The 27,304-nt window shown below is 40.2% G+C and overlaps 1 protein-coding gene across 1 annotated transcript in view; it reads left to right on the top strand.

The window, feature by feature from the left end:
* The first annotated feature begins 119 nt into the window (after positions 1-119).
* Positions 120-27,304, top strand: part of LOC127438535 (calpain-1 catalytic subunit-like) — a 42,340-nt gene continuing 15,155 nt past the window's right edge. The window contains exons 1-10 of the mRNA XM_051694180.1: positions 120-245; positions 2,558-2,583; positions 5,808-6,054; positions 6,882-6,951; positions 15,859-15,977; positions 16,112-16,245; positions 16,335-16,503; positions 16,720-16,803; positions 16,909-16,994; positions 17,088-17,162. Of these exons, the coding sequence (XP_051550140.1) occupies positions 5,809-6,054; positions 6,882-6,951; positions 15,859-15,977; positions 16,112-16,245; positions 16,335-16,503; positions 16,720-16,803; positions 16,909-16,994; positions 17,088-17,162 (983 nt within the window). The 5' untranslated portion in view covers positions 120-245; positions 2,558-2,583; position 5,808. The remainder of the gene's footprint in view (positions 246-2,557; positions 2,584-5,807; positions 6,055-6,881; positions 6,952-15,858; positions 15,978-16,111; positions 16,246-16,334; positions 16,504-16,719; positions 16,804-16,908; positions 16,995-17,087; positions 17,163-27,304) is intronic.

The following is a 27,304-nucleotide window of genomic DNA, read 5'->3' on the forward strand; positions in this document are numbered from 1 at the left end:
CTGTCAGTTACTATAATGGCACTTCCCGTGCCTTTAAGGCTCTGTGAGACCGTGAACAGACGCTATTCATTTGGCATCTCAGCTGTCAATCATCAGACAGTCCCTCCCTATGGGCGTGGCCGTGCACTGCGGTACCCTGTTTGTTCTTGTGTCCCATCGGCACTGATCAGTTCATCATCATTCTACTTTTCCGTTAATTGTAACGCACGCGGTGAACTGGTAAAGACTGCGACAGCTTAACGGTGGTAAGTTTTGCTTAACTTTTGCCCTATTAACCGCATGCGATAGACATCTGTTTATATATAAAAACCTCCTCCTTATAAATCTAATCAAAAATGATTAAACTACATCGGCTTGTTTCAAAATAGCGTATTTGATGTATATCTAACGGTGCGCGTGAAACGATAATAATTGCATTTTGCATATTGTACTGTATGGCGATCATAATATACAGTGTACATTAATTATTCATGAGTTTAGGGTGTGTATCTAAAACCTAAATATGTTAATTTAGACAATAGTTGGATATAGTAGCAAATCTAGCTGTAAAAGCAGATCCATTATTTGTACCAAAAATGACTTCACAATATCATAAATAAAAATTTTCTCATATCAAACTCAATGTCTTATAAATACAGCTTGTGTATAATTATACTGTCAGACTGTATGCAATATATAATGATGCATAATATTAGTCTATGAAGCCTGCATGAGTTGCAGATGGGCCTACTCGTGTTATTTTGTAGAGGGTGTGTTCATTCATCATCTACAACAAACGCTAGAGTGCTGATGCTCATGTCTGGCCTATTGATTTCACATCACCAAGTCAGCTGACATTTAGTATCAGTAGGCAATGCTGTGTTTACAAAGAGCAGGATCTGTCCCATTGCACCTCAAAGAAAACTGCAGACTAGCAAAAAGTTAGTTGTTTATTTACAGTATACAGTATCATTTTTATTTAAAGTGTAGTTGTGTACAGTTTGAGGATGATACACTGTTATATAGGTAGTTATGAGGCTGAGAACATCACACACCTGTATCAAACACTCAATGAGATCCATCCAAAGTGTACACTAACATAGTATAATACAGTATGATGAGAGATGAAGGTTGTTTGCCATTGTAGATTTAATAGTGATGGGTTATATATATATTTACACACTTCTATGCAAACACTGCAAAAATGTACCATTGTAATGCTAGGGTATATAGCTATATATACACTGATAAGCCAAAATATTTTGACCACTCAAAGGTGAAGCAAATAACATTGATCATCTCCTAACAAGGCCACATGTCAAGGTCTAGGTAGATTAGATGGTAAGTGAACAATCAGTTCTCGTAGTCAACATGTTGAGTGCAGGAGAAATGGGCAGGAGTAAAGACCTGAGTGACTTTGACAAGGGCCAAATTATTATGGCCAGACGACTGGGTCAGAGCATCTCTGAAACGCCAAGGCTTGTTGGGTACTCCCGGTCAGCAGTGGTGAGTACCTAACGACAGTGGTCCGAGGAGGGACAAACCACAAACCGGAGACATGCTGTTGGGCACCCAAGGCTCATCGATCCACAGGGGCAACGAAGGCTATCCTGTCTGGTCCAAACCGACATAAGGTCTACTGTAGCACGAGTCACAGAAAAATGTAATGATGGTTACGGGAGTAATGTGTCACAACACACAGTGCATCACACCCTGCTGTGTATGGGGCTGCATAGACGCAGACCGGTCAGAGTGCCCATGATGACTCCTGTCCACTGTTGAAAGTGCCTACAATGGGCACGCAAGCATTGGAATTGGACCTTGGAGCAGTGGAAGAAGGTCTGATGAGTCCCAGTTTCTTTTACATCATGTGTATGGCCGTGTACATGTGTGGCGTTTACCTGGGGAAGTGATAGCAGCAGGATGCACTGTGGGAAGTTGACAAGCCGGAGGAGGGAGTGTGATGCTCTGGGCATTGTTCTGCTGGGAACCCTGGGTCCAGCCATTCATGTGGATGTCAATTTGACACGTGCCACCTACCTAAACATCGTTGCAGGCCAGGTACACCCCTTCATGGCAATAGTATTCCCTGATGGCAGTGGCCTCTTTCAGCAGGATAATGTGCCCTGCCACACTGCACACATTGTTCAGGAATGGTTTGAGGAACATGATGTTCAAGGTGTTGCCCTGGCCTCCAAATTCCCCAGATCTCAATCCGATTGAGCATCTGTGGGATGTGCTGGACAAACAAGTCTGATCCATGGAGGCTCCACCTCACAATTTACAGGACTTGAAGTATCTGCTGCTAATGTCTTGGTGCCAGATACCACAGGACACCTTCAGGGGTCTTATAGAGTCCATGCCTCAGTGGGTCGGTGCTGTTTTGGCGGCACACAGAGGACCAACAGCATATTAGGCAAGTGTTCATAATGTTTTGGCTCATCAGTGTATATACTGAAACACACATTATGAACCACCATAATCATCAGTTCATGTTAATCTCTGGATGTCTGACATGAATAAATTGATCTTCTCCCTCTGATCAATATATTTATAAATGAACTTTTTTTCCCCCAAGCTTGCAGCCCATACAAGGAATTGAAGGTATACACTTGTGCTCTCATATGTAGTTTTTAGTTTAAAGAAAGGAATGAAACTCGTTCCCTTTTTTGCTGACTGAGCAAAACTATTAACGCTTGCATAGCTCCCTCATCTGGGCCTAAATATTGTCCTTTATCCAAAGCTCAGAGAACTGCCCTCCTTGTAATGATCCTTGAATCACAACAAATGTAAGTCATCAGGATGCAAAGCTTTAGCTATGGTTATTTCCACAGAGCTGATTGGTAACCATATTACAAGACATCATGGAATTACCCAGAGTCCTCATTACTAATCCTCTCAATAGAGCACTAATCGAGAGTCTGGTGTAGAGGGCATTTCTCTCAGCATGCTGGAATAAGAGCTGCCTGAATGCTGCTAGCTTCAGTGCTAATGATTGTAAGCAATCTGGACTTTTAGCAGCAGCACTTTGCGGAAAATGCTGAAAGACATTGAATGTGCTCTGTTGAATGATTTATATTTATGCTAGCTTCTAGTAACCAATCTAGAGTTCCCATATGCACACTTTCTTTTCATTTTTTTCTTTTGAGGTGTGTGGTTATAGTTCCGGAATAGTAACCAGAAGGTTGCTGGTTCGATCCCCACAATGATTCTTAATAAAGTTAAGCTCAATCGACAGCATTTGTGGCATAATGTTGATTACCACAAAAAATAATTTTGACTCATCCCTCCTTTTCTTAAAAAAAAAAGAAAAAAAAAAAAAAGAAACATTTACGTTACAGTGAAACACTTATAATGGAAGTCAATGGAGCACTTTTTTTTGTTTTTTTTTTGGAGAGTTTAAAGGCAGAAATGTGAAGCTTATCATTTTATAAAAGCACTTACATTAATTCCTCTGTTAAAACTCATGTATTATTTCAGCTGTACAGTTTTTTTAATTAGTCATTTTTACAATCATTTTAGGGTTTGTTGATATTACATCGTCATGGCAATGAAGTTGTACAATTGTCTATAACTTTACACAGAAAGGTAAGTTTGTGATTTCATCACAGTAAAATCATGTTTACACACACATATTGTTTATGTCTTGTGGGTATACTTTTGAAACAGTGAGTATTTTAATGTTTATAAATTGGCCCCCCAATTCACTTCCATTGTAAGTGTCTCACTCTAACCTTGATTTTTGCCTCTTTTTTTCTTCTTCTTCTTCTTCTTCTTTTTTTTTTTTTTTTAAAGAAAAGGCCTAAACTATTTGTGTTAATCTACATTATGCCACAAATGCTGCTGATTGAGCTTAACTTGTATTGAATCCGGTGTTGAATACAGTACAGTATATATTCATTTAAAGCTATCGATGTTAAAATTCTTTCTCCTATATCCCAGTGTAATATGCATAGACAACAATAAGTAAGTTGATTTTCTTAAAATATGTAAACACTGTGTCTCAGTTGTGCTTTAAAAATTGCTTTGTTTAAGCGGCCCATCCGTGAATTTATGAAACGTAGGACGGCAGGGGAAGAGTCATTTATATCTATGAGGCAAGTGATAGCTGATTGGATGATTTAGTAATATTCATCAGGAAAGCTCTACCTGATTGGTCAGAGAAAGTATAAGCCTATCCTAACTTAACTCCTAAACCTAACCAACCTGATAGGGGTTTACTTATAAATTTGAATGACTCTTCCCCTGCCATCGTCTGTTTCAGAAATGTGTGGCCTGTCCAATTCGACACAGCAACACTGAATTGAGCATTGCTTTAGTTTGGGGCAGGACTATCTGTTTGTTCGATCAACGGCAGAAGGGGGAATGTTTGACAAAGTTTGCAATTCCATCTGGTGACGCTAGTGGTGCAGAAATTACATGCTTAGAGGTGCATTCAGTAGTTTGGAGCCAATTTAAAAAGTATCACACATTAACAAATTAATTGTATTTTTGTGAATTTTGATCCAAATTGTGTACACTCACATGAGATGAAGACTGTACTCATAATAGTTTTCTATAAAAAGTGTTTTTATTATACAGCACATGGTCACCCCCGTCAATGTGTTTCGCCATGTTGAAATCACATGACCTGCGGTGTTTCACTAAACGTCGAAGAAGAAAATCCTCATGCTCATTGGCTGCCGCCTGTGTAGATCCTCTTGGCTATGCTTAGAACAGTGTTGTTTGGTGATGCGAAGAGCGAAAAGAATCAGAATGAGCTTTATTGCCAAGTATGCTTACACACACAAGGAATTTGTCATGGTGACAGAACACAGTGGAACATACTTATTTATCATGCTTTAGCAGCGGAGACAATGGGAGATCCACTAGCTGTAAAAAAAAAAATAAAAAATTCTGAAGCAACTTGCTCAAGCAAGAAGACAGAAAGACCGGCAAAGGCAAAAAACAAGAGTAAACATCGGTAATAGTAAGGCATCTACGTCTTCATTCATTTATTGCAAAGTAGCTTGGCACAGCGATTGTTTTGGATTTTGTGTAAACCATGACTTTGTTGCTTGGAAATAAAATGAGTTCTTCAAATACAGTATTCATGGACATGCTAAATTTAATCATCAAAAACAATTTTCCTTTACCATGACATTCTGTATCGCTAGATAATTAAGGTTTATTTTACGCTTAGCAGTTAAAAGTTAAGGATAAAGATAATAACTGTCTTTAACATTAATGTGAAATGTAGATAGTCTCCAAAGATTATTGATATGAAGGACAATAATAATCTATCCTTAACAGTAGAAGCATGTTCGCTTGATTTCTGATGTTTGTTTTTAGACAAAGCAAATTATATTATAGTATTAATAAATAACTTTAGAAATGACCTCAAACTCCGACATTTTCCAGATGCAAATGGTATTCCAGAGCTGGAGGGGGCAGCAGAGACTATCATGCTGATCCATGTCGATAGATGACAGTACTATGTCAAACCCCACTGTCAAATCGGTACTGAAAGTACACGAAGAAGAGCAATGCTAATGCTAGCTAGAGAACTACTGAATGCCTCTTTAATATTTAACATTGAATGAGCGCTGTCAAATAATTGGTGCTGTTTATATGCTAGATTCTTTTAACCAGTCTCCAATCCCCACACACACCATTTTCGTTTTTTATCTGGTGTAGCGGTTAAAGCTTGGGGCTGGTAATCAGAAGGTTGCTGGTATGATCCCCGCAAGAAGCAAGCTATGGGCTGTGACCATTGTGTTCATGAGCAAGGCACTTAACCTCAAATTATTTGAATGAATACTAATATACTTTTTGTTGATGGGATACAGTATGTATTCGTTTGGTGGGGTGTCGTCGCGAATCCAGAAGGAGCGTCTGCAGGCAGAAGGGATGGGAACCAATGAGAATGCGGTAAAGTTCCTGAACCAGGACTACGAGGAGCTGAAGAGAGAGTGTGTGGAGAGCGGGAGGCTGTTTGAGGACCCCTGCTTTCCTGCCGTGCCAGAATCACTGGGATTCAAGGAACTCGCGCCGCACTCCGCCAAAACACGCGGTGTGCAGTGGATAAGACCAACAGTGAGTCTCACAGGGCAGGAAAGCTATCCTTTCCATGTTAAACTAAGTTTTTGCCCTAACCAAAAGTACAAAACATTTTGTCAGTCACTTGTTTTATATTTTTGTAATATTGTGTCGATTAGCCCTGCCTACAGTAAAATCTCATTGGTCCAAAATCCCTTTCCATATTGCTATATATTACGGAGCACAACAGTGCCTGCCCACTTTTTCAGCCATCCAACCCACTCTGAGGTTAATCACAACGTTACAAACTTTAATTTGAAGCAAAAAAAGTATTTGAAAATCTGACAAAATGACAAAGGTACAAGACTGTGTACTTAATGTCTTTAACGAGCCCTTACAAAAATCGAGAGTTTGTGGCAAATGCCATATATTTGCAAATATATAATTAGTTTGTGGGCGGTCGCTGCAGCGCTTGTTTGGTGTGATTCTCTGATTGGTGGATCTTTCTATTCAGGATCATGGGTAATGTAGTTCTTCACTGGAGCTCACGGTAGGTCTGTCTTTAAAGGTTTATAAGTTATCATTAAAAATGAATTTGACCATGAAAAAATTTATGCGATTTTGACTTCTTGAACAAGACTGTTGCGCTCTAGTATAGACAACAGTTAAGTGTGAGAACAGCTATGCTATGTGGCATTTTATGATATATATTGAAGTTGGTGGGATTATACATTGATTTATAGCCAACCCAGCAGCTGTTTTGTTTTGATCTGTAACCCTTTCCTGCTATCAGTTGCACACTTGGTGAAGTGACCAACAACAAAATTGTTACAGTCTATGAGTGTTGCTGAAATGTGTTGTTTACGTTTGCATAATGTTTGCAGGACCTGTCAAACAACCCTCAGTTCATAGTGGGTGGAGCCACACGGACAGATATTTGCCAGGGGGCTCTTGGTGAGTATGTACTGTATGAGGCTGGGTGTGTATGTTTGTGCATGCTAGCACACGTTAGCACACCAATTGTTGCGCTTCACTGCAGTTTTGTTATCCTATAGATTAAATCCAAACCAAGCAGAGTATGTCTGTGAACACAGACAATGCTTTCAAATGCCACAGAAATTAAGAAAATCTTAGATCTTCTGTTGAATGTGGGTGTTTTTGTAGTTAAAAATAAGCACTTAAGCAACATATATTCGTACAGCAATACAGGGCAGATTCTTTAACATGTAAATATGATGTAATATTAAAGCTTTACTCAATAAAGAATGATAGGCTGTGCTATATTGTGAATATATAGCAATGGCTAAAGGGCGTTGTTAGCTTGTCATGCCTGCAACCCATTTAGTTGACACTATATTCGCAATATAACACATTTTGGGATTGTGTCCCACCATTTGAGACCCACTACACTATAAAATATTGTCTGTGACATGTAAACTAGGCTAACAGGCTACAGTGCAGTGATGTACACAACAGCTAGGTTAATGGATGTTTCGCGTCATAGCCGTTACAGTAGTGTGTATTTTAGCATAGCTAGAATGCTGTATTAGCATCCAGGACTATTTATATATTACTAAAAGTAAATCTGACTCATTACATTACTACGATTGCAAGTCAGAGTGTTTTCTTTTAAGAGGAAATGTGTGTTAGCGGGCTACATCTGTGTGTGTGTTTCCTGGCTGGTGGGGAGTGGTTAAACTTAATGCCAAAGTGGTGAGTCACAGATGCATTTACATTCTTACATTTATGCATTTGGCAGACACTTTTATCCAAAGCAACTTACAGTGTACTTATTACAGGGACAATCCCCCCCGGAGCAAGGGCACAATGGTGGTGGCTGAGGGGATCAAACCAGCAACCACCTGTTATGTGCTTTAGCCCACTACGCCACTACCACTCTGTACACAGGATGCACGGGTGTGATGTAGCATTAGAGAACATCTCGGTTATGTACGTAACCTTGGTTCCCTGAGACGAAGGGAACGAGACATTGCATTTATTAATGCATATGGGGAGTGCCTTCCACATGACCTAGTTGGAACCTCTCTACAATAACACCAATATTCTAATATTGTCTATGGTGTTTGAGCCCCGCCTGTTTTGGCGCAAAGCTGTCTACTATAAAAGCAGGTGCACAAACACCATTTCCTCAGAATGTCTGACTGAGAACAAGGAGCGCATTGCTCGTACCTCAAAAACTCTGAGTCTTGTAGTGCGGCTAGCATTCACAATGTCTCGTTTCCTCTGTCTCAGGGAACCAAGGTTACGTACATAACGGAGACATTCCTTTACGACTCAGTACACTTGACATTGCGTTTATTAACGCATATGGGGAACAGAATCCCATCACGCCGCACTACATGACATAACCTCCCAGAAAGGAAGCATGACGCTGCAGTCTTGTGGGACAGTGACCGACATGAGTATGCCGCAGTGAGTGACCCTTGTGTTGGGCCAGGAGGGGAGCACTCAGGACGAATATGTGAACTATAGTCATATAGTTTGAATTAACTCCTTCACAAACCCAGTCGGGAAGGGAGTTTATTTATAAGTGTTTGTGACTTATGGTAAATTGCAACGGCCTAATGCAGGCCGTTGTGTAAAAGATGGGGAGCTTGTCCCAAAAGGGAGGAGCATAAGTAAATATATTTGGCCAATGGATTGCAAGCGCTCTGTGAAGAGAGGGAAGTTAAGTCTAGGTTGTAAAACCTTGTGAATGTGTTTTGAGAGGACCATCCTGCTGCAAAACATATGTCTTGAAAGACACACATTTCGTCCATGCTCATGAGGAGGCCATGCCTCTAGTTGAGTGTGCTTTAACATCAATTGGGCAAGTCTTACCCTGTGACTCGTAAGCCAGGGCAATTGCATCGACAATCAAGTGAGAAAGTCTTTGCTTGGAGATGGACATTCCTTTTGTGCATTCTCCATAGCATACAAAGAGCTGATCAGACAGTCTGAACTGGTGTGTACGCCCAAAGTATGCATGTAGTGCCTGCACAGGGTATAACAAATGCAGTGATTGTTCCTCATCCAAATTAAATGGAGGAGGAAAGAAGGCCTGAAGGCCACCTTCGCTCTGAAGGGCGTGGTTAGCACCTTAGGCACATAGCCTTTTCTGGGTTTGACAGTGGCTCTTGAAAGACTGCAGACCAAACTTCAGACATGAATTGTCGATTGATAGTGCATGTAAGTCACTGACCCGTTTTACTGAGGCCAGAGCCAGCAGTAGTGCGGTCTTAATGGAGAGCATACGCAGATCAACAGAGTCCAAAGGCTCGAAGGGGGGGCCTGCGAGATCTTTTAGGACTAAAGTTATGTCCCAAGTCTGGACTGTAGCCGGCCGAGGTGGGTTTAATCGTCTTGCTCCTTTAAGGAACTTTATGATTAAATCATGCTTGCCTATAGAGGCACCGGCTTCATGTGCGTGATACGCAGATATAGTTTCCACATACACTTTGAGCATTGATAGAGTGAGTCCTGCATCTAATCGCTCTTGAAGAAATATGAAAATTTCATGTATGGGGCAGTTTACTGGATCTTTGTCATGTAAGAGACACCAATCAGTAAACACCTTCCATTTTAGCATGTAGGGGTGTATCGTGGATGGCGTTCTGGCCTGTAAAATGACTGAATGTGTCAGTTCTGATGCGTTTAGCACACTCCGTTCAGGGGCCACACATGCAGGTTCCACAGCTGGGATTGTGCCTTGCGCCTGAGAGAGGAGATCCCACCTCAGCGGTATTTCACATGGCGAGCTGTACAGCATCTCTATCATTTTCGGAAACCATGGCTGGTTGGGCCATTTCGGCACAACCAATAGAATTGTTTCCTTGTCCTCTCGGAATTTGTGTATGATAGAGTGAATCAGGCATACCGGGGGAAATACATATTTGCATTTCACCGGCCATTTGTGTGCCATTGTGTCTGCTCCCAGCTGGGCTTGTGACTTCGAGTACCAGAGGGGACTGTGGGTATTCCCTACTGAGGCAAATAGATAAATTTATGCTTTGCCGAATATTTCCCAAATCCTAAATACAGTTTGAGGGTGAAGTCTCCATTCGCCCGGTATCACCCCTTGGCATGACAGTAGGTCCACGCTGTAATTCAGGCGGCCTGGGACACTGTCCAGGTGCTGAAAGTTGGCCATCCATCGCACACCACCCTCCAACCTGTGTTGGAAGCATTCGTAGTCACCACTTTCCACCTGACAACTTGCCCCAGCTTGACACCTCGCTGGTAAAACGCAGGAGCTGTCCATGGTGCTAAAGCAGTTATACAGCGGCAGGATATAGTGATGCACATGCGCCCTTGGCGCCAAGCATGTCTTGGCACATGGTGGTTCAGCCAGCACTGAAGAGGTCTCATGTGTAAGAGACCTAATGGAATGATGCCACCATAAATCCCAATGCTTTCTGAAACAGCTTCAGTGGAATTGTAATGGAATGACGCCACCATAAATCCCAATGCTTTCTGAAACAGCTTCAGTGGAAGTGTTCTCCCCAGTTTGAACTGAGACAGACACTGTAGAATGGCCTGACCGTGCTCGCTCATGAGGTGTGTGCGCCCGCTCACAGAAGTGGACTCCCAAAAGGAAGATTTGTTGGCTGGGGAGAGCGTGCTCTTTGCCCAGTTCACATTGAGGCCCAGGCTGTTTAAATGCTGAAGCAGTAAGTCTCTGTGCTGGCATAACAGAGCCCCTGATTGCACCAGTAACAGCCAATCGTCGAGGTAGTTCAAGATGCGCATGCTGCTCAGTCTCAGAGGGGCGAGAACCGCATCGATGCACCTTTTGCATGTGTGAGGAGCCAGAGACAGTCCGAAGGGCAGGACTTTGAATTGATACGCTGTTCCCTCGAACGCGAATCTCAAATCATCCTTTGATGTCATACAATTTGGATATGAAAGTCCTTCAGATCTATCGATGCAAACCAGTCGTGTGGGCGTAGATTCGATAAGATCCATTTCTGAGTAATCATTTTGAAAGGGCACTTGGTGAGTGCACAATATAAATGTCTCAGATCCAGGATCGGCTGAATCCTGCCGTCTTTCTTTGGGACAAGCAAATAACGGCTGTAAAACCCTTTTTGGGCTTGACAATTTGGCACAATCTCTATCAAGCTTTTCATGAGGAGATTGTGTATTTCGGCTCGTAACACTGGCACATCTTCGGATGAAACTGTGGAAGACAGAACACCATGGAAACACGGTGGCTGGCATGCAAATTGGATCCTATTACCATGTTTGATTGTTTTTTGCACCCATTCTGAAATACCCGTTAGGGCTTGCCACGCGTCCGCTTAACGGGACAGTGGGCAATTTGGTTAGTTTACCGTATGATATAATGCGTCGCTCACTATAGGGAAACGGTTGCGCATAATATGTGTGCTTTGAAGAGGAAAAGTGCTCTTTATTGAGAATGTGTGAGCATCTCGTGCATTTGCAATGAATGCTATATTATTTATATTTTTATATATCTAAAAGAGTCACTTATGTGTTCGCGTCTTTTTAAAGATGTTGTTCCATAAGTGTTCTTTATGTGAGAGACGGAGCATGAGAGCTTCGTTTATTGTCTGGGCCATGCCCACGCAGAAACAGCTCTCATGGAGACAGACTGTCCTCACTGTGAGGGCATGAGTCTCAAGGTGCTTCTCGCGAATCACCCTAGTTCTGAGGGACGATTCAGCCTCATGTGCCCTCCCACCTGCCTCTTCTGTGATACCCGAGGATTCACACGAGGAGGCACGGTGGGCCGCGAGGTCGAGCAGGATGACTTTGAGGTGGTCCTCGTGGCGGCACACGCCCCGCGAGGCCCTCAGTCTCTATGAAGCGCATGCTTTCGGATATGATATGTGCGAGACGAGCTCTCGGCCTTCTGAAAAAGCGGGCGGCCTCGTCTCATTCAGTGGTTCTGATGCTGGGGATAATAATGACGATGTCATGTCTCTCGCTGCATCAGGCGTGCGGCCAGTGGATGATGCTGCTGCCCCTACCCCCAGCGAGGGTGAGGAATGTGCATGCGCAACTTACAGGGAGATGCTCCGCATCCTTACAAGGGTGGTCGAAGAGCTTCACCTTGAGTGGTCTCCCCCAGAGAAACCTGAACAGTCTCGCCTCGATGAATGGTTCCTGCAGTCCAGATGCCGTCAGATGGCAACATCCCACAAATCTGCCCCATTCTTCCCCGACGTTCATAACAAACTGTCAAAGTCCTGCCGTGCGTCCTTCTCAGCATGCTTGCACAGTGATGCCATCCTGTGGAGGAGGCGGTAGCGGCACACCTCTGCCCAGCGAGTAACAGGCCATGGAAATCGCGCCCCATACATCCTTCCATACTGTGTCGACAAATGTCCGCATTGGCGGGAAAAGCTTACTCAGCGGCAGGACACGCTGGATCAGCACTTCACGCAATGGCGGTGCTCCAGGTATTTCAAGCCAAGCTCCTCAAGCAAATGGACGAGCACGGCTTTGATCCAGAGACATTCAAAGAGCTCCGCATGTCACAAAAGTCACTGCGCAGGCCATCGGAAAGTCCATGGGCAACCTGGCAGTTCTGGATCGACATATATGGCTGACCTTCACAGAAATGAGTGATAAGGAAAAAGTCACTCTGTTGGATGCTCCAGTGTCTCCAGCAGGCCTCTTTGGCGGCTCTGTGAATAAGTGTGCTGAGTGTTACGTCACAACTCAACAGCAGTCACAGGCTGTGAGACACTTTATCCCCAAACGGAGCACATCACAGCCAGTTCGCCCTTGCTCTGTTTCGAGTCAGCGCCCGACTAAAAGCCCCATACCTGCTGCCTCACCGGCACCTGCATATCAGCACGCGCAGCAAAAGCGCTCCTGACGGGCACAACCCTTTGAAGCAGAAAGCAGAGCCCGCGGTTCCCTCCGGGTCTGCTCCAAAAAAGGCTCAATTGGAGACACAAAACACTGTTCCCCATCTCCCCACTACTGCTGGTCGGGAAAGGAATATTGTTGTCCACAATATTGTTCACAATGTTGTTTCTGTGTCTTGCACTCAAATAAATGCAATATAAAATGCAATAAGTGCATGAATATTAGAATATTGCCCTTGTTGTCGAGAGGTTTCAACTTGGTCTTGTGGAAGGCACTCCCCTTATGCGTTAATAAACGCAATGTCAAGTGTACTGAGTCGTAAGGGAACTCTGGGATTGCTTGCCACAGCCCACAGCATGCTTGTGTATGTGTGTGTGTATTTCAGAGTGTGCACTCATTAGCGTCAAACAAAGTGTGTTTGTTCTGCAAACACTGGGTGGAGGAAGATGAGGAAGCTTATCGCAGAAATGCATTTTACCTTTTAGCTAGGACACAGTTTGCCAACAAACATATGGGTTTGTGCCTTGAGATTAAGGGTATTTTGAGATAAAAGAGTATTCATTGAGAGAAAATGTACAGTGCTGTTTATTGCACAGTTATCTCACTGTACAAACACATGCATACATATTTTCCTCCCCTCTTTCCCTGTGTGTATATGACTCCCCCTTCTGAATCAATGTGGTACTTCCTCTTACAAAGTTTAATCATGGAAACCATAGTTTCTGCCAAATTACCATAGTAGCCATACTTTATAGAAGTATTTTAACATAGAAGAAATACTGATTTCACCTTTGAATGATAGCAAAAATAGTAAGATTTCACTATATAATTTTAAAGTAAATATGCTAAGTAAAAAATTGTCAAAGGTGCACTTAGTAATTAATTTTTTGTTTGTGTCGTCTTACACTGACCCCTAGGGGTATGGATGCAGAATCATTAAAATGCAATAGCTTTAAGTAGGGCTGTCGATTTAATGTGTTAAATTAGTGCAATTAATTGAAAAAAAGTATAAAAAATGTACTGCCCTGCCCTGACCCATATGCTAAAATTTCACTCAGTATTTGTTTACTCATTTAAAAAGTTTTACTTCTAAAGAAATTAATAGTAATTTTGAAACATATGTATAAAATCATGACCACTGATGTGAGATGAAGAGTTCAGTCATAGCAGTAACCTTATGAAAGCTCTTTTATTCTACATGGAGAGGGTCCGCACATGGGGGCAGCCATGTTAGAATCACATGACCAGCAGAATACTACTTGCTTAATCTCAGTAATTGCCCTGTTATTGGACACTTGCATTTATGGATTAAATTAATCCTGGTTTACTGTGCATAGTAAATTTCTACAATAACATTGGTAACTGGAAACTACTGTGTTTGAATGATGCTGCATTCAGGCCACTAGGTACCAGTGTAAGCCAATGCAAGCCACCTCGACATACTTCAAAAAATTACTGAGTGCACCTTAATTCCATAAATAAATACATATGTTCCTACCACAGGAGCAATTCAAGTTTGAAGTACATTTGTTTTTATGAGCTGCGTCAGCAGGGGGAAGTCAGCACGCCCCAACAAACCTCATAAGCAGCTTAGCCATAGAATAAGAGTCGGTCACACAGGATGTGCTATAGTCTCACCCTTTAATTTCTATGGCTGTGTCTCGTTTGGGAGGCTGTGTCCTCCGGAAGTTGCATTTGTCGGCTGCATACGTCATCGAGGCTGTCTCGTTTCAGAAAAGCGATTTGGACACTTCGAATACAGCCTTCCAATGCGACCTTCTTTCACGGGAATTCGGAGGATGCATGTGGTGTATCCTTCGTGGGCACTCAAAACCCACAATTATTTGCTTCAACGGAAATGTCTAAAAAAAAAGTGCTGTCGTAGCAACCGTGATACACTCTGTTTCCGTTTGTCCTATGAAGGCTGTCTTGTTTAAACGAGACATGTTTAAAGCAGGATGCTCAGTATACTGCAGCCTTCAAAAGGACGCATCCTACCTAGCATGCAGTCTTCCAAACGAGACACAGCCTATGTGTATGTGTTCTGCATTGTGGCTGATTGATGTATGTTATTTGATAATTAAAAAAAAAATTGCTCTGTGTTTTAGTCTTTCCCATTAATTTCCTATGGTGGGTCAAAAATGACTCGGAACACCACAAGTTTTACTTTTTTTGTAACTTTTTGGTGTTTTCAGATGGCAAATGTAGGAAAAGTAACCTAGCCTTGACCCAATTTAGACAGAGACAATTTTTTGTAAAAAAAAAAAAAATACATGTGTCAAAAATGACCCATACACCAAACGAGGATTAAATATATTGCAGACGAAATGCAAGAACACATTCTGGGAGAACAGGACATATTGTCTAATCAATGCTTTACTCGTTTGCCACAATAATGCAGTATATTTCATTTTGATTATCTGAATTATATTATATATGTATTATAGACCCTACATATTATAATTATTTGAATTATTATGTATTATTTATAATGAATTATTTTTATTTGGAGGCCTTATTCAGCAAATAATTCTATATGCGATTATTTGAATATAATTTCATTTAATTAATCGGCATGTCGTAATTAATTTGATTAAAAAATGTATTGATTGACAGCCCTAGTTTTTAGTAATCAATGCCATTGTAGAAATTCACTATTCACAGTAAACCATGATTAATTTAATCCATGAGTGAAATAACAGGGGAGTTACTGAGATTAAGCGAGTAGTATTCTGCTGGTCATGTGATTCTAACATGGCTGCCCCTATGAGGAGACCCTCTCCATGTAGAATAAAGCAGCTTTTATAAGGTTACTGATATGACTAGAGTCTTCATCTCATGTTAGTGGTCATGATTTTATGCATGTTTCAAAATGACCATTCAGTGTAACAGTATTTAGGGTCTAAAAGGAGAAGTGTATACTTTTTTCGATGTTAAAATAAACACTAGGGGAACCTAGTTTAGCTGTAAATATTCAGATATGCATTTTGCAGTACAGACATCTTATTTCTTTTTACTTAGGTGACTGCTGGCTGTTGGCTGCCATAGCATCCCTGACTTTAAACGACAAGCTTCTTCACAGAGTTGTGCCTCATGGACAAAGTTTTACTGACGAGTATGCGGGTATCTTCCACTTTCAGGTGCACAGAATCATAGAACACATAAACACAGATACGATACAAAGTTCTTACACTGTAAACTGAAGTTATATATTTATGACCAGAATTACAATGGTTTTACTTCACTTACTTCACTTACTTTACTTGTTTTACAGTTCTGGCAGTTTGGTGAGTGGGTGGATGTTGTGATTGACGACCGGTTGCCTGTGAAGGATGGAGAGCTGATGTTTGTTCACTCAGCAGAGGGAAATGAATTCTGGAGCGCCCTGCTGGAGAAGGCCTATGCCAAGTAAGTCTATTCCTCACTCTTCTCTCTTTAATTTATAAAAGAACTGTAAGGATCATGACATGGTTATGTGTATATCTATTTGTATTTAGGCTGAATGGCTCATATGAAGCTCTGTCTGGTGGTTCCACCACTGAAGGTTTTGAGGATTTCACAGGTGGGGTGGCTGAGATGTACGAGCTGTGTAAAGCTCCAAAAGACCTGCACCGCATCATTGCCAAAGCCTTGGAGAGAGGCTCACTGTTGGGTTGCTCTATTGATGTGAGTCCCCACAGTGCAACCTTCAGGCCTGGAGAAACAACACAACACACATGGGAAATGTTACATGTGCAACAATTCAAAACTTTGGCTGATTTAATTTTTTGTTACATGTCTTTTTATCATAAGGTTTAGAGACTGAATACTTTGATTTACCCAAAAAAAGATGTTCCTGGTTCATGTTTCTCAGTAATTTGTATGTGTTTGTGTGTTTGATAGATCACCAGTGCCTTCGACATGGAGGCTGTAACATTTAAGAAGCTGGTGAAGGGACATGCATACTCCGTCACAGGTCTCAGAGAGGTCAGGGTCAGAGTTTCATCACCTTTAAAAATTAGTTCATTTTCATAGGACTTCTTGGGGTATAAACAGTGTTTTGGGATCAGTCTTTAACTGTTGTAATTTTAGGTAAATTTCCGTGGCCGCAGAGAGAGGCTCATCCGCATCCGTAACCCTTGGGGGCAAGTTGAATGGACTGGAGCCTGGAGTGACAAGTGAGTCAGCCAATTTAGAATGAAAGAATTCCAAATCAGTTGGTGCTTAATAGATTATAGAGATATAAGGACTATAAAACTGTTCTTATCCAGTTCTTCTGAGTGGAATGGAATTGACCCTGCAGAGAGAGAGGAAATGAACAACCACATGGAGGATGGCGAGTTCTGGTAAATCTTCCTGATTCAAAAATCTGCTCAGTTGCAACAAACACTTAAAAATACCTTAAATTATACAGTAATTGTAAGAATATTATCACTAAGAGTTTTCTTAAAGATAAAGTTTGTAACTTTCTTGATATTAAAATACATTCTGCTATCCCCTCTTAATGGAATAGTTTACCCAAAAATGAAATTCGGTCACAATTTGCTCTCCCTCGTGTCGTTCCAACCAGTATGTATTTCTTTTTTATGCAGTATACAAATGGATTATTTTTAAGGAATATCCTTATCCATCTTTCCAATACAATAGCAGTTGATAGTGACTCACTTTAAAGTAGAGGTAAGCCAATATATCGGTTTTACCAATTAATCTGTGCTGATAGTTGCTTTTGGAACTATCAGTTATCTGCAAAAGCTATGCCGATAGTTGCAGATAGTTTTTTTTATATTCCTCTGTGTTCCTCTGTGGCCAGCACTGGAGGAGTTCTACAGTATAGCAGCAACCTCTATAGGTAAAATAAAAACAAACAATGACTACTCGTGGGGATTTTTTTAGACTTTTTTTAACATTTAAAATGCCTTTTCCACCATCTTAGTTATCAGTATCTGCAAAATCCACTATTGGTCGACCTCTACTTTAAAGCTTAAAAAAGCCCTAATACAACTGTTTTGAGTACGACTACTTACAGTTGAAGTCAGAAGTTTACATACACCTTAGCTAAATACATTTAAACTCAGTTTTTCACAATTCCTGACATTTAATCGTAGAAAACATTCCCTGTCTTAGGTCAGTTAGGATCACTACTTTATTTTAAGAATGTGAAATGTCAGAATAATAGTAGAGAGAATGATTTATTTCAGCTTTTATTTCTTTCATCACATTCCCAGTGGGTCAGAAGTTTACATACACTTTGTTAGTATTTGGGAGCATTGCCTTTAAATTGTTTAACTTGGGTCAAATGTTTTGGGTATCCTTCCACAAGCGTCTCACAATAAGTTGCTGTAATTTTGTCCCATTCCTCCAGACAGAACTGGTGTAACTGGGTCTGGTTTGTAGACCTCCTTGCTCGCACACGCATTTTCAGTTCTGCCCACAAATGTTCTATCGGATTGAGGTCAGGGCTTTGTGATGGACACTCCAATACCTTGACTTTGTTGTGCTTAAGCCATTTTGCCACAACTTAGGAGGTATGCTTGGGGTCATTGTCCATTTGGAAGACACATTTGCTTTAACTTCCTGGCTGATGTCTTGAGATGTTGCTTCAATATATCCACAATTTTCCTTCCTCATAATGCCATCTATTTTGTGAAGTGCACCAGTCCCTCCTGCAGCAAAGCACCCCCACAACATGATGCTGCCACCCCCATGCTTCACTTTTGGGATGGTGTTCTTTGGCTTGCAAGCCTCACCCTTTTTCCTCCAAACATAATGATGGTCATTATGGCCAAACAGTTCAATTTTTGTTTCATCAGACCAGAGGACATTTCTCCAGAAAGCAAGATCTTTGTCCCCATGTGCACTTGTAAACTGTAGTCTGGCTTTTTTATGGCGGTTTTGGAGCAGTGGCTTCTTCCTTGCTGAGCAGCCTTTCAGGTTATGTCAGTATAGGACTCATTTTACTGTGGATATAGATACTTGTCTACCTGTTTCCTCCAGCATCTTCACAAGGTTCTTTGCTGTTGTTCTGGGATTGATTTGCACTTTTCACACCAAACTACGTTCATCTCTAGGAGACAGAATGCGTCTCCTTCCTGAGAGGTGTGATGGCTGCATGGTCCGATGGTGTTTATACTTGTGTACTATTGTTTGTACAGATGAATGTGGTACCTTCAGGCATTTGGAAATTGCTCCCAAGGATGAACCAGACTTGTGGAGGTTCACAATTTATTTCTGAGGTCTTGGCTGATTTCTTTTGATTTTTCCATGATGTCAAGCAAAGAGGTGCTGAGTTTTGAAGGTAGGCCTTAAAATACACCCACAGGTACACCTCCAATTCAGTACACCTCCTATCAGAAGCTAATTGGCTAATTGCCTAAAGGCTTGACATCATTTTCTGGAATTTTCCAAGCTGCTTAAAGGCACAGTTAACTTAGTGTATGTAAACTTCTGACCCACTGGAATTGTGATATAGTCAATTAAAAGTGAAACAATCTGTCTGTAAACAATTGTTGAAAAAATTACTCGTGTCAAGCACAAAGTAGATGTCCTAAATGACTTGCTAGATAGTAGATAGTTTGCTAATATGCAATCTGTGGTGTTTAAAAAAATTAGTTTTAATGACTTCATCCTAAGTGTATGTAAACAGTCTGACTTCAACTGTATACTTTTTTTGTTATTAAAAGTTTTTATTGATTCCATATAATATATATAATAATAATAATAATAATAATAATAATAAATAAAAAAAATAACACAATATTTGGAATCACATTGTATTATTTACAACCCTTCCTCCCGAACATTAACCACTCCACCACCCAACACAAACAGATACCCCAGTGGTCGAACACAATTGACAAAGACACACAAACAAAAAATAAAACAGAAGAAAATATTTAGAAATATATTTAAAAAAAGTATATGTTCAAAAACAAAAAGGCTACAACATACACATTTAAAACAACACGTCTACCCCCACTGCCCCTCCCGAGAGCCCTCCAAAAAGGCAAAATAGCTGCCCCACCTCCTGATGAACATATCCATGTTGCCTAGCCTTCTATATGACAACTCTTCCCAAGCTGCCACCCTGCCCATCTCCTTGCACCACTCACGAAACGAGGGGGCCCCAGCTGACTTCCATCCTCTAAGGATAACCTGTCTGCCCACCATAACACCGGCCAGGATCCAATTCTTCATGTACTTATCACCTACATCAATGACTGCCCCGTCACCCAAAATACAGAGCCTGGGGCAAAAGGAGATCCGAGTACCCAATACGTCACCCATAAAATTCTGGACCCTCAACCAGAACTCCTGTATCTTATGACACCCCCAAAAAACATGGGTGGTGTCTCCATCTTCTAAATGGCATCGCCAGCAGGTGGGTGCATCCTTAAGACCAAGCCTATACAATTTAGAAGGGGTCCAATAAAATCTATGTAGAATCTTAAATTACATAAGGCGCACCCTTGCATTTCTAGATGCAGACTTGACATTTTTAAGAATCCTAGCCCACACTCCCTCCTCCAAAAACAAATTTAAATCTTCCTCCCATAATCTTTTGAGGAAATGTAAAGCTCCGTCCCCCAGACTCTGAATTAGCAGGGAGTAATACACTGATGCCTCATGACCTTTTCCAAAAGCAGTAATCACCACTCCCAGAGTATCTGCTGCACTAGGGGGGCTGCGTGCCACTCCCAAAAACAATACAGAGTAGGTGGCACAGCTGTAAATACTTATAAAATTGAGTTCTGGGAATCCCAAAATTTTGAACCAAATTTTCAAAAGATCTCAATACTCCACCCTCATACAGGTCACCAAGTGTATTAACCCCCCTCACAATCCAATCTGACCAACAGAAAGGGGACTTAATAATGCATAGTTTAGGGTTCTGCCATATGCTTGAGGCTACGTTTAAATAAATATCCGAATTTAACACTCTGGACACTTTTGTCCATATCGAGTGTAAATGCAAAATAACCGGGTGTGACTTAACCTCTCCATTTAATTTGATCGAAAGGCTTTGCAATGGCGAAATAGGGGCAAGAGCTTCCTTTTCAATACAAAACCAGGGAGGGGTTCTCTCAGGTGGAAGCGACCAATGAGCCAAATATCTGAGACCGAATGCATAATAATAAAACAAATTCTTGGGTAGGCCTAGCCCACCTTTGTCAATCGGCCTATGCAACTTACTGAAATGTAATCTGGGATGTTTACCATTCCAAATAAAGGACTTTGCTATGCTATCAAATTGCTTGAAATAAGAGAGGGGGACATCTACAGGGAGAAATTGTAGCAGGTAGTTGAATTTTGGAATACAATTCATTTTAATAACATTAACCTTCCCAATCATCGATAAGTGTAATGAAGCCCACCTGTCCACATCATTCGAAAACCTTTTTATTAAGGGATCAAAGTTAACTCTGACTAAATCAGACAAATTTGCTGGGAATAAAATCCCCAAATACTTAATGCCCTGTTTGGGCCACTGGAAGGCGCCCGGCTGGAAGGCCGTTACTGGACAGTACACTGTCAAAGCCAAAGCTTCGGATTTAGACCAATTGACTTTGTATCCTGAGAACTTGGAAAAGGAATGAATAATTCTGTGGAGGCAAGGCATAGATCTAGTGGGGTCAGAGACAAATAATAAAATATAATCTGTGCAGAAGTTTATGCGCCACACCTTCCGCCGTCACCCCTGGAAAATCATCCTCCCTTCTTATCGCGGCTGCTAATGGTTCCAGGGCAAGACAGAACAATAATGGGGAAAGAGGGCAGCCCTGCCTGGTGCCCCTATTCAGAGTACAATAATCTGAAATTAATCCATTTGTTTGTACCACTGCTACAGGGTGTCTATAAAGTAACTTAATCCAACCAATAAAAGTATTTCCGAACCCATACATTTCCAAAATCTTAAAAAGATAATCCCATTCTACCATATCAAATGCCTTTACAGCATCAAGTGAGATGGCAGCGACCGGAGACTGATCATTCGCCACTGACCACATGATACTGATGAGACGCCTGATGTTATCAGAAGATCTGTGGCCCCGAATAAACCCCACCTGATCTATATGTATAAGAGATGTCATAACTTTACTTTATCGGATAGCCAAAATTTTTGACAAAATTTTTACATCTAGCTGGATCAGGGAGATTGGACGGTAACTCTTACACTCGTTTGGATCTGTGTCCTTTTTAAGAATCAGACTGATCCGGGCTTGTGTCATGGTTGGAGGAAGCTTTCCATTCTTTTATGTTTCCATATAAACTTCTAGCAAAAGTGGAGCCTTCTGTAGCATAGGATCTAAAATATTCTGCGGCAAAACCATCTTGCCCGGGAGCCTTGCCTGTAGGTAAGGACTTAATTACCTCGCCAAGCTCCTCCAAGGTTATCTCAGAATCAAGAGAATTTATTTGCTCAGTCGTCAATTTAAGGAGATCTAATGGTTCTACAAAGTTTCTAATATCTTCATCAGTAGACGAAGACGTGGAACTATAGAGATCAAAGTAGAATTCTTTAAAAGCATTATTAATATCAATGGCTGAGGTAAATATTTCACCACCAGCAGATTTCACTGAGGGAATGGTAGAAAAAGACTCTCTCTGCTTTATATATCTAGCCAAAAGCTTCCCTGCTTTGTCCCCCGATGTATAACTGTCTTGCCCTGAATAACCAAAACTCCACTTTCCCTGACAAAATAGTATTATATCTATATTTCAATCGGGTCAATTCTCTGAGGCCATCAGCTGACATAAGGCGCTTCAGCTCTGCCTCGGCACTTTTAATATTTCCTTCCAACTCCACAAGTTCTTGTGCTTTGGATTTTTTGATGAATGAGGCATACTGTATGATCCGACCCCTAAGAACTGCCTTAAGTGCCTCCCAAGTCACGCCCACAGAGGATACTGAGGACCAGTTGGTCTCCATATAAACATTGATTTCAGTCTTTAACATTTGTTGGAAATCAGGATTTTGCAAAAGGGATACATTAAGGTGGCAACTATATGATTTCTTTTTCTCCATATGTGACAATATCTCTAAACTCACCAGGGCATGATCTGAGACTAAAATGTTTCCAATTGAGCAATCAATAACAGATGAAATGAGGGACTTGGATATCCAAAAAAATCTGTTCTAGAATAAATCTTATGGACTGATGAAAAAAAATTATAGTCTCTACCAGATGGGTTCAAAAGTCTCCAAATATCTGTAAGACCAAGATTTTTACACATCCTGTGAAGTGTCAGTGTTGCTCTAGGGGGCTTACACATTTTTGCTTCACTATGATCAAGGACTGAGTCCATCAAAAGATTAAAGTCTCCTCCCAATATTATATCATGAGGGGTGCCAGCGGCTTGCAACATCCCTTCAAGATCTATTAAAAAAAAGCCCTGATCATCAGCGTTAGGTGCGTAAATATTAGCCAAAATCAACCTTTGCCCTTGAATTTCAACTAAAACAATAATTACTCTTCCTAATTTATCTTTAATCTGTTTGAGAAATTTAAATTGTAGATGTTTATTTGTCAATGTAATGACTCCCTTGCTCTTACTTGAGCCAGCACTAAAGAAAACATGTCCACCCCATATCTTCCCAAATTTTTCAGCTTCCTGTGGGGAAAGATGTGTTTCTTGAAGAAACACTATATCATATTTCTTACGTTTAAGAAAATTAATAACCTTCCTTCTTTTTATGGGGTGCCCCAACCCATTCACATTCCATGTGGAGAGAGATAGTACACTCATATTAACATTTGATATTTTGATGTAGTAGAAAAAATAAATTGTATGTCAAAAACAAAATTATACAGACCACATTCCCCATTAGTGAAACAATCAAACCCCGAACAAAACAAACAGAAAAAAGAAAAATGTGCACATTAACCCCGCGCACGAAAGCACCAACCGGCAGCAATCCCTCTAAACTCAAAAGGTCCATGAATGCCCACGAGTCCCCACAACAACTTTGCCATCGGATTGCTCAATTTTACCTCACAAATTTGAGGCAAAATTACATAACAGAAAATACTTTGTAAAATAAACCCAGTCAATAGGAAGAATGAACACAAAGAACGTGTAGATTCATTCACAGAACTGTCTCAAAGGTGTGATCTTCCACAAACCAATTCCAGCCGATATAAAACCATTCAGATTCCTCGGACAGACAAATGAATATTCAGTGAGCCGGCTGTTATGAGTTCAGCAGATGACTTAATCATTCCAATGTCCCGTAAAAATACTCAACAAAACAAACTCCAGCCAGCAGGAGGAATAAACACGAAGAACAAACAGATTAATCCACAGCTGTTCACTTCAACTGTATACTTCCTTTTTGGGTTTATTTCCCAAGTTTATTTCAATTTTATCATCAAAATGGTGTTTAAATAAATGAATTTATTACAACTTTAATCAAATGAAAATATAACATTTTCAACATAATGTTGATGTGAGATATTGCTTAAATGTAATAAAATTACTATTGATTTATTATTGTTAGAAGTAGTAGTATTACAGTGAGTATTACAGAACTATACAGTAGTAATATATTCCTGTCATACTTTTTCATTTAAATTGAGCTTTAATTTTGAAGTGTTTCTGAGTTGATATGACGGTCAATCTGGAAAAGCTGATCGCTATGTGACTCAAAGTGATTATTAAACTGCAAAAGGCTGCTATTTAATTAAAAAAGTATGCACTCTATATGTGCCTCATGCTACAACGTGAGTGATCTTTTCGCTGTCATCTGCCACAAACAGAATGCGTGATGCTCATGATGGTGTTTTCCATGTATTATTGAAGGAGGAGCTTTAAAACAGGGTTCGTACAAGGTGCTTGAATTGCTTGAAGTACTTGAATTTGGCTTTTTCAAATGTAAGTACTGGAAAACCCTTGAAAATAGCCATTTTTGCCAAGAGGTGCTTAAAAAGTGCTTGAATTATAGAAAATCATTAAATACGTTGCTTAAATCATTTAATAAATTAAATGTATTTATTTATTTTTGGAAAAACACAATGCCATGAAGTCATCTCTTCGGTCGTGTCCGACTCAAAAAGAACAGAAAGAGCCGGTCCACGAACTGTCGAAGTTTGCAGAGGATTACAGAGGAGTCTGAAGAGTGAGCTGCTGATAGGGACCGTGTACCGAGGACATGAACAAGCATGGAGCGAACTGTAAGTTTCAGCCAAAACGTACTGGAAATATTCTTATGACTAGTTTTATTAAATAAAATTAAAGATGCGAAGAACATATCCGCGTTTGTGCACCGTGTCTGTATTGGGCGCTTTAGGTGCAAAACTTCAGTGTAGAAAAATGATCCAAGATGTAATCAATATCAGTCGAATTCAACATGCAGGATCACAGAATGAAACACTGATGACAATAAACGTCATTTTTATTATAACTTAATTGAATAAAAGGTAACAATCAGCAGTGTGCATTCACATATGTCTTTATTTCAGTGTTTGAGCGTGAAAACCATGACTCTGGGATGTTAGAATTATGTGCTAGAGACGTCATTACATGATGATGTAAAAGAACCGCTGAATCGATTTTTGAACCGGTTCATGGAAATTAATCGGACTTCCCAACACTAGTCACATGGCACATACTACTTTTGGCAGCACTTTTCAGAATGGGCCAATCACAATCAAGTGTTACTGGAGAATTAAAAAAAAATATTGTATAGATACTGCTGTGGTGGATTTAACAAGTATGAATCCTTGCAGCTATCAGTTTTAATTACAATGAGATGAGATGTAAAACGTTCAGAGATTTGAATGCAGATCAATGGAGGATTCAGTTTTATGAGTCGTCTAGTGCCCCCTGCTGTAAAGAAAGCTTTTTTTTTTTTTTTAAAGCTATCATTCTAGAACATAACCTTTAATGATATGAAATGGCTTGACTCTGTTTTTCACATTTTAGATAATATATTTTAAATTAGCAAATGTCTGGAAAAAGAATCCTTGTCCCCTTCATCAGGTACACCACTTCTATGACATTTAAAGTCATTTATGTATTCATTTTGTACTTATTTTTAATAAAAGCATTAGTGCAAGGCTGAACAAGTGTGCAAAATTGCAAAACAATATTATTATTAGTAATTTAAACAATTTAAAAAGAATGTTTGTCCTTTGATTTCATAGCATTGGTGTTATCAATGTTAAAACCTTTTATATTATGTTTAAAAAAAAAAGAAAAAATACAAAAAGTTGTGGAAAAGAATTTTTAAGGTCAAAGTTCAGAGGCTGCTTAAATATGCATATAGTGATTTTTCCCAGCATGTTAAAAAGTTATTAATTCACATTTTAACTGTAATATTTTCACACAAAATGTGGTGTTGTAATCCATTTAACCCTCATTAGTGTTAACTTGCTTCATTCGTGAAACAAAATTGAACAATAAAAGAAAGAATAACAGTCAAGTTGTCCTTTATGAACAAAAATAATGTCATCATGTTATAAAATGTTTACCCTCAGTGTTTATGGGCAAAAACTGAACTGAACGGAAAATTTAAATATTTTGTAAGTTGGAAAGCCCACTTGCAATTTGGGTAGGTTCCTCACATAAATCTGTTGTGTGACTTTAGAAAACATGGAACACTGCACATGAGTCATACGGACTTCTGTTTACACAGTTATTCACTTTTGTTGGAAAGCGAAGTGCATTTTAAGGGAGCACACTACAATTGCACATCAATTTCATTTTTGAATGAACCAAGAATTGTTACTGTGAGAATGTGTCATTAAAGATGCACATTGAGATATGTTGTACTTGCAATAAGTGGTGTTTTATAAAAAATAAATGTTATTTAAAATTAACAGTTAAAGAATTTGTTTTAATGGCATCTCAAGCATAGTCCTTGAAAACAAATAAAAATGTGCTTGAAAAGTCCTTAAAAGTCCTTGAATTCAACTTTGAAGCATCTATACGAACACTGTTAAAAGGTATGAGCAGTCGGCACAGCACAGTCTCAACACATTCACAAGTGCTCACATTTGAAGCACACAGCTCATGCAAACTATATATTTATGTCATTAAATCGCAGCTTTTGTGGCTAAATAATCTCACTAGGACATGACGTGATTTTAATTTGTGTGCTAAGTGTTTACGTAAGACATTCTTACGTCAGATGGTATTGGTTTTTGGTATCGGAGTATTTTGTTATTTTTACAAGCACAAGTACAAGTACATGAGTGCGGTATCAGACCTGATTCCGATGCGGTATCAGTATCGGGACATCCCTAAAATGATCATAAAATCCATCCAAGCAACTAGTGTGTCATATTCCAGGTCTTCTGAAGGCATACGTTAGGGTTTGAGGAGAAACAGACCGGAATTTAAGTACATTTTCAGTGAAAATCTTGATTTTCTAACCCTAACCTAGCTCTGTGAGAGAAGCTCTCTCACAGTGGAGAACTTGCGTTGTTTAGCTGGCCCTAGTTCTCGCATGAACGCTCATGCCACTGTAAACAAGCTTCTTTCATGCAGC

This window comes from Myxocyprinus asiaticus, chromosome 49 (assembly GCF_019703515.2).
Source record: "Myxocyprinus asiaticus isolate MX2 ecotype Aquarium Trade chromosome 49, UBuf_Myxa_2, whole genome shotgun sequence".
NCBI classification, from domain to species: domain Eukaryota; kingdom Metazoa; phylum Chordata; class Actinopteri; order Cypriniformes; family Catostomidae; genus Myxocyprinus; species Myxocyprinus asiaticus.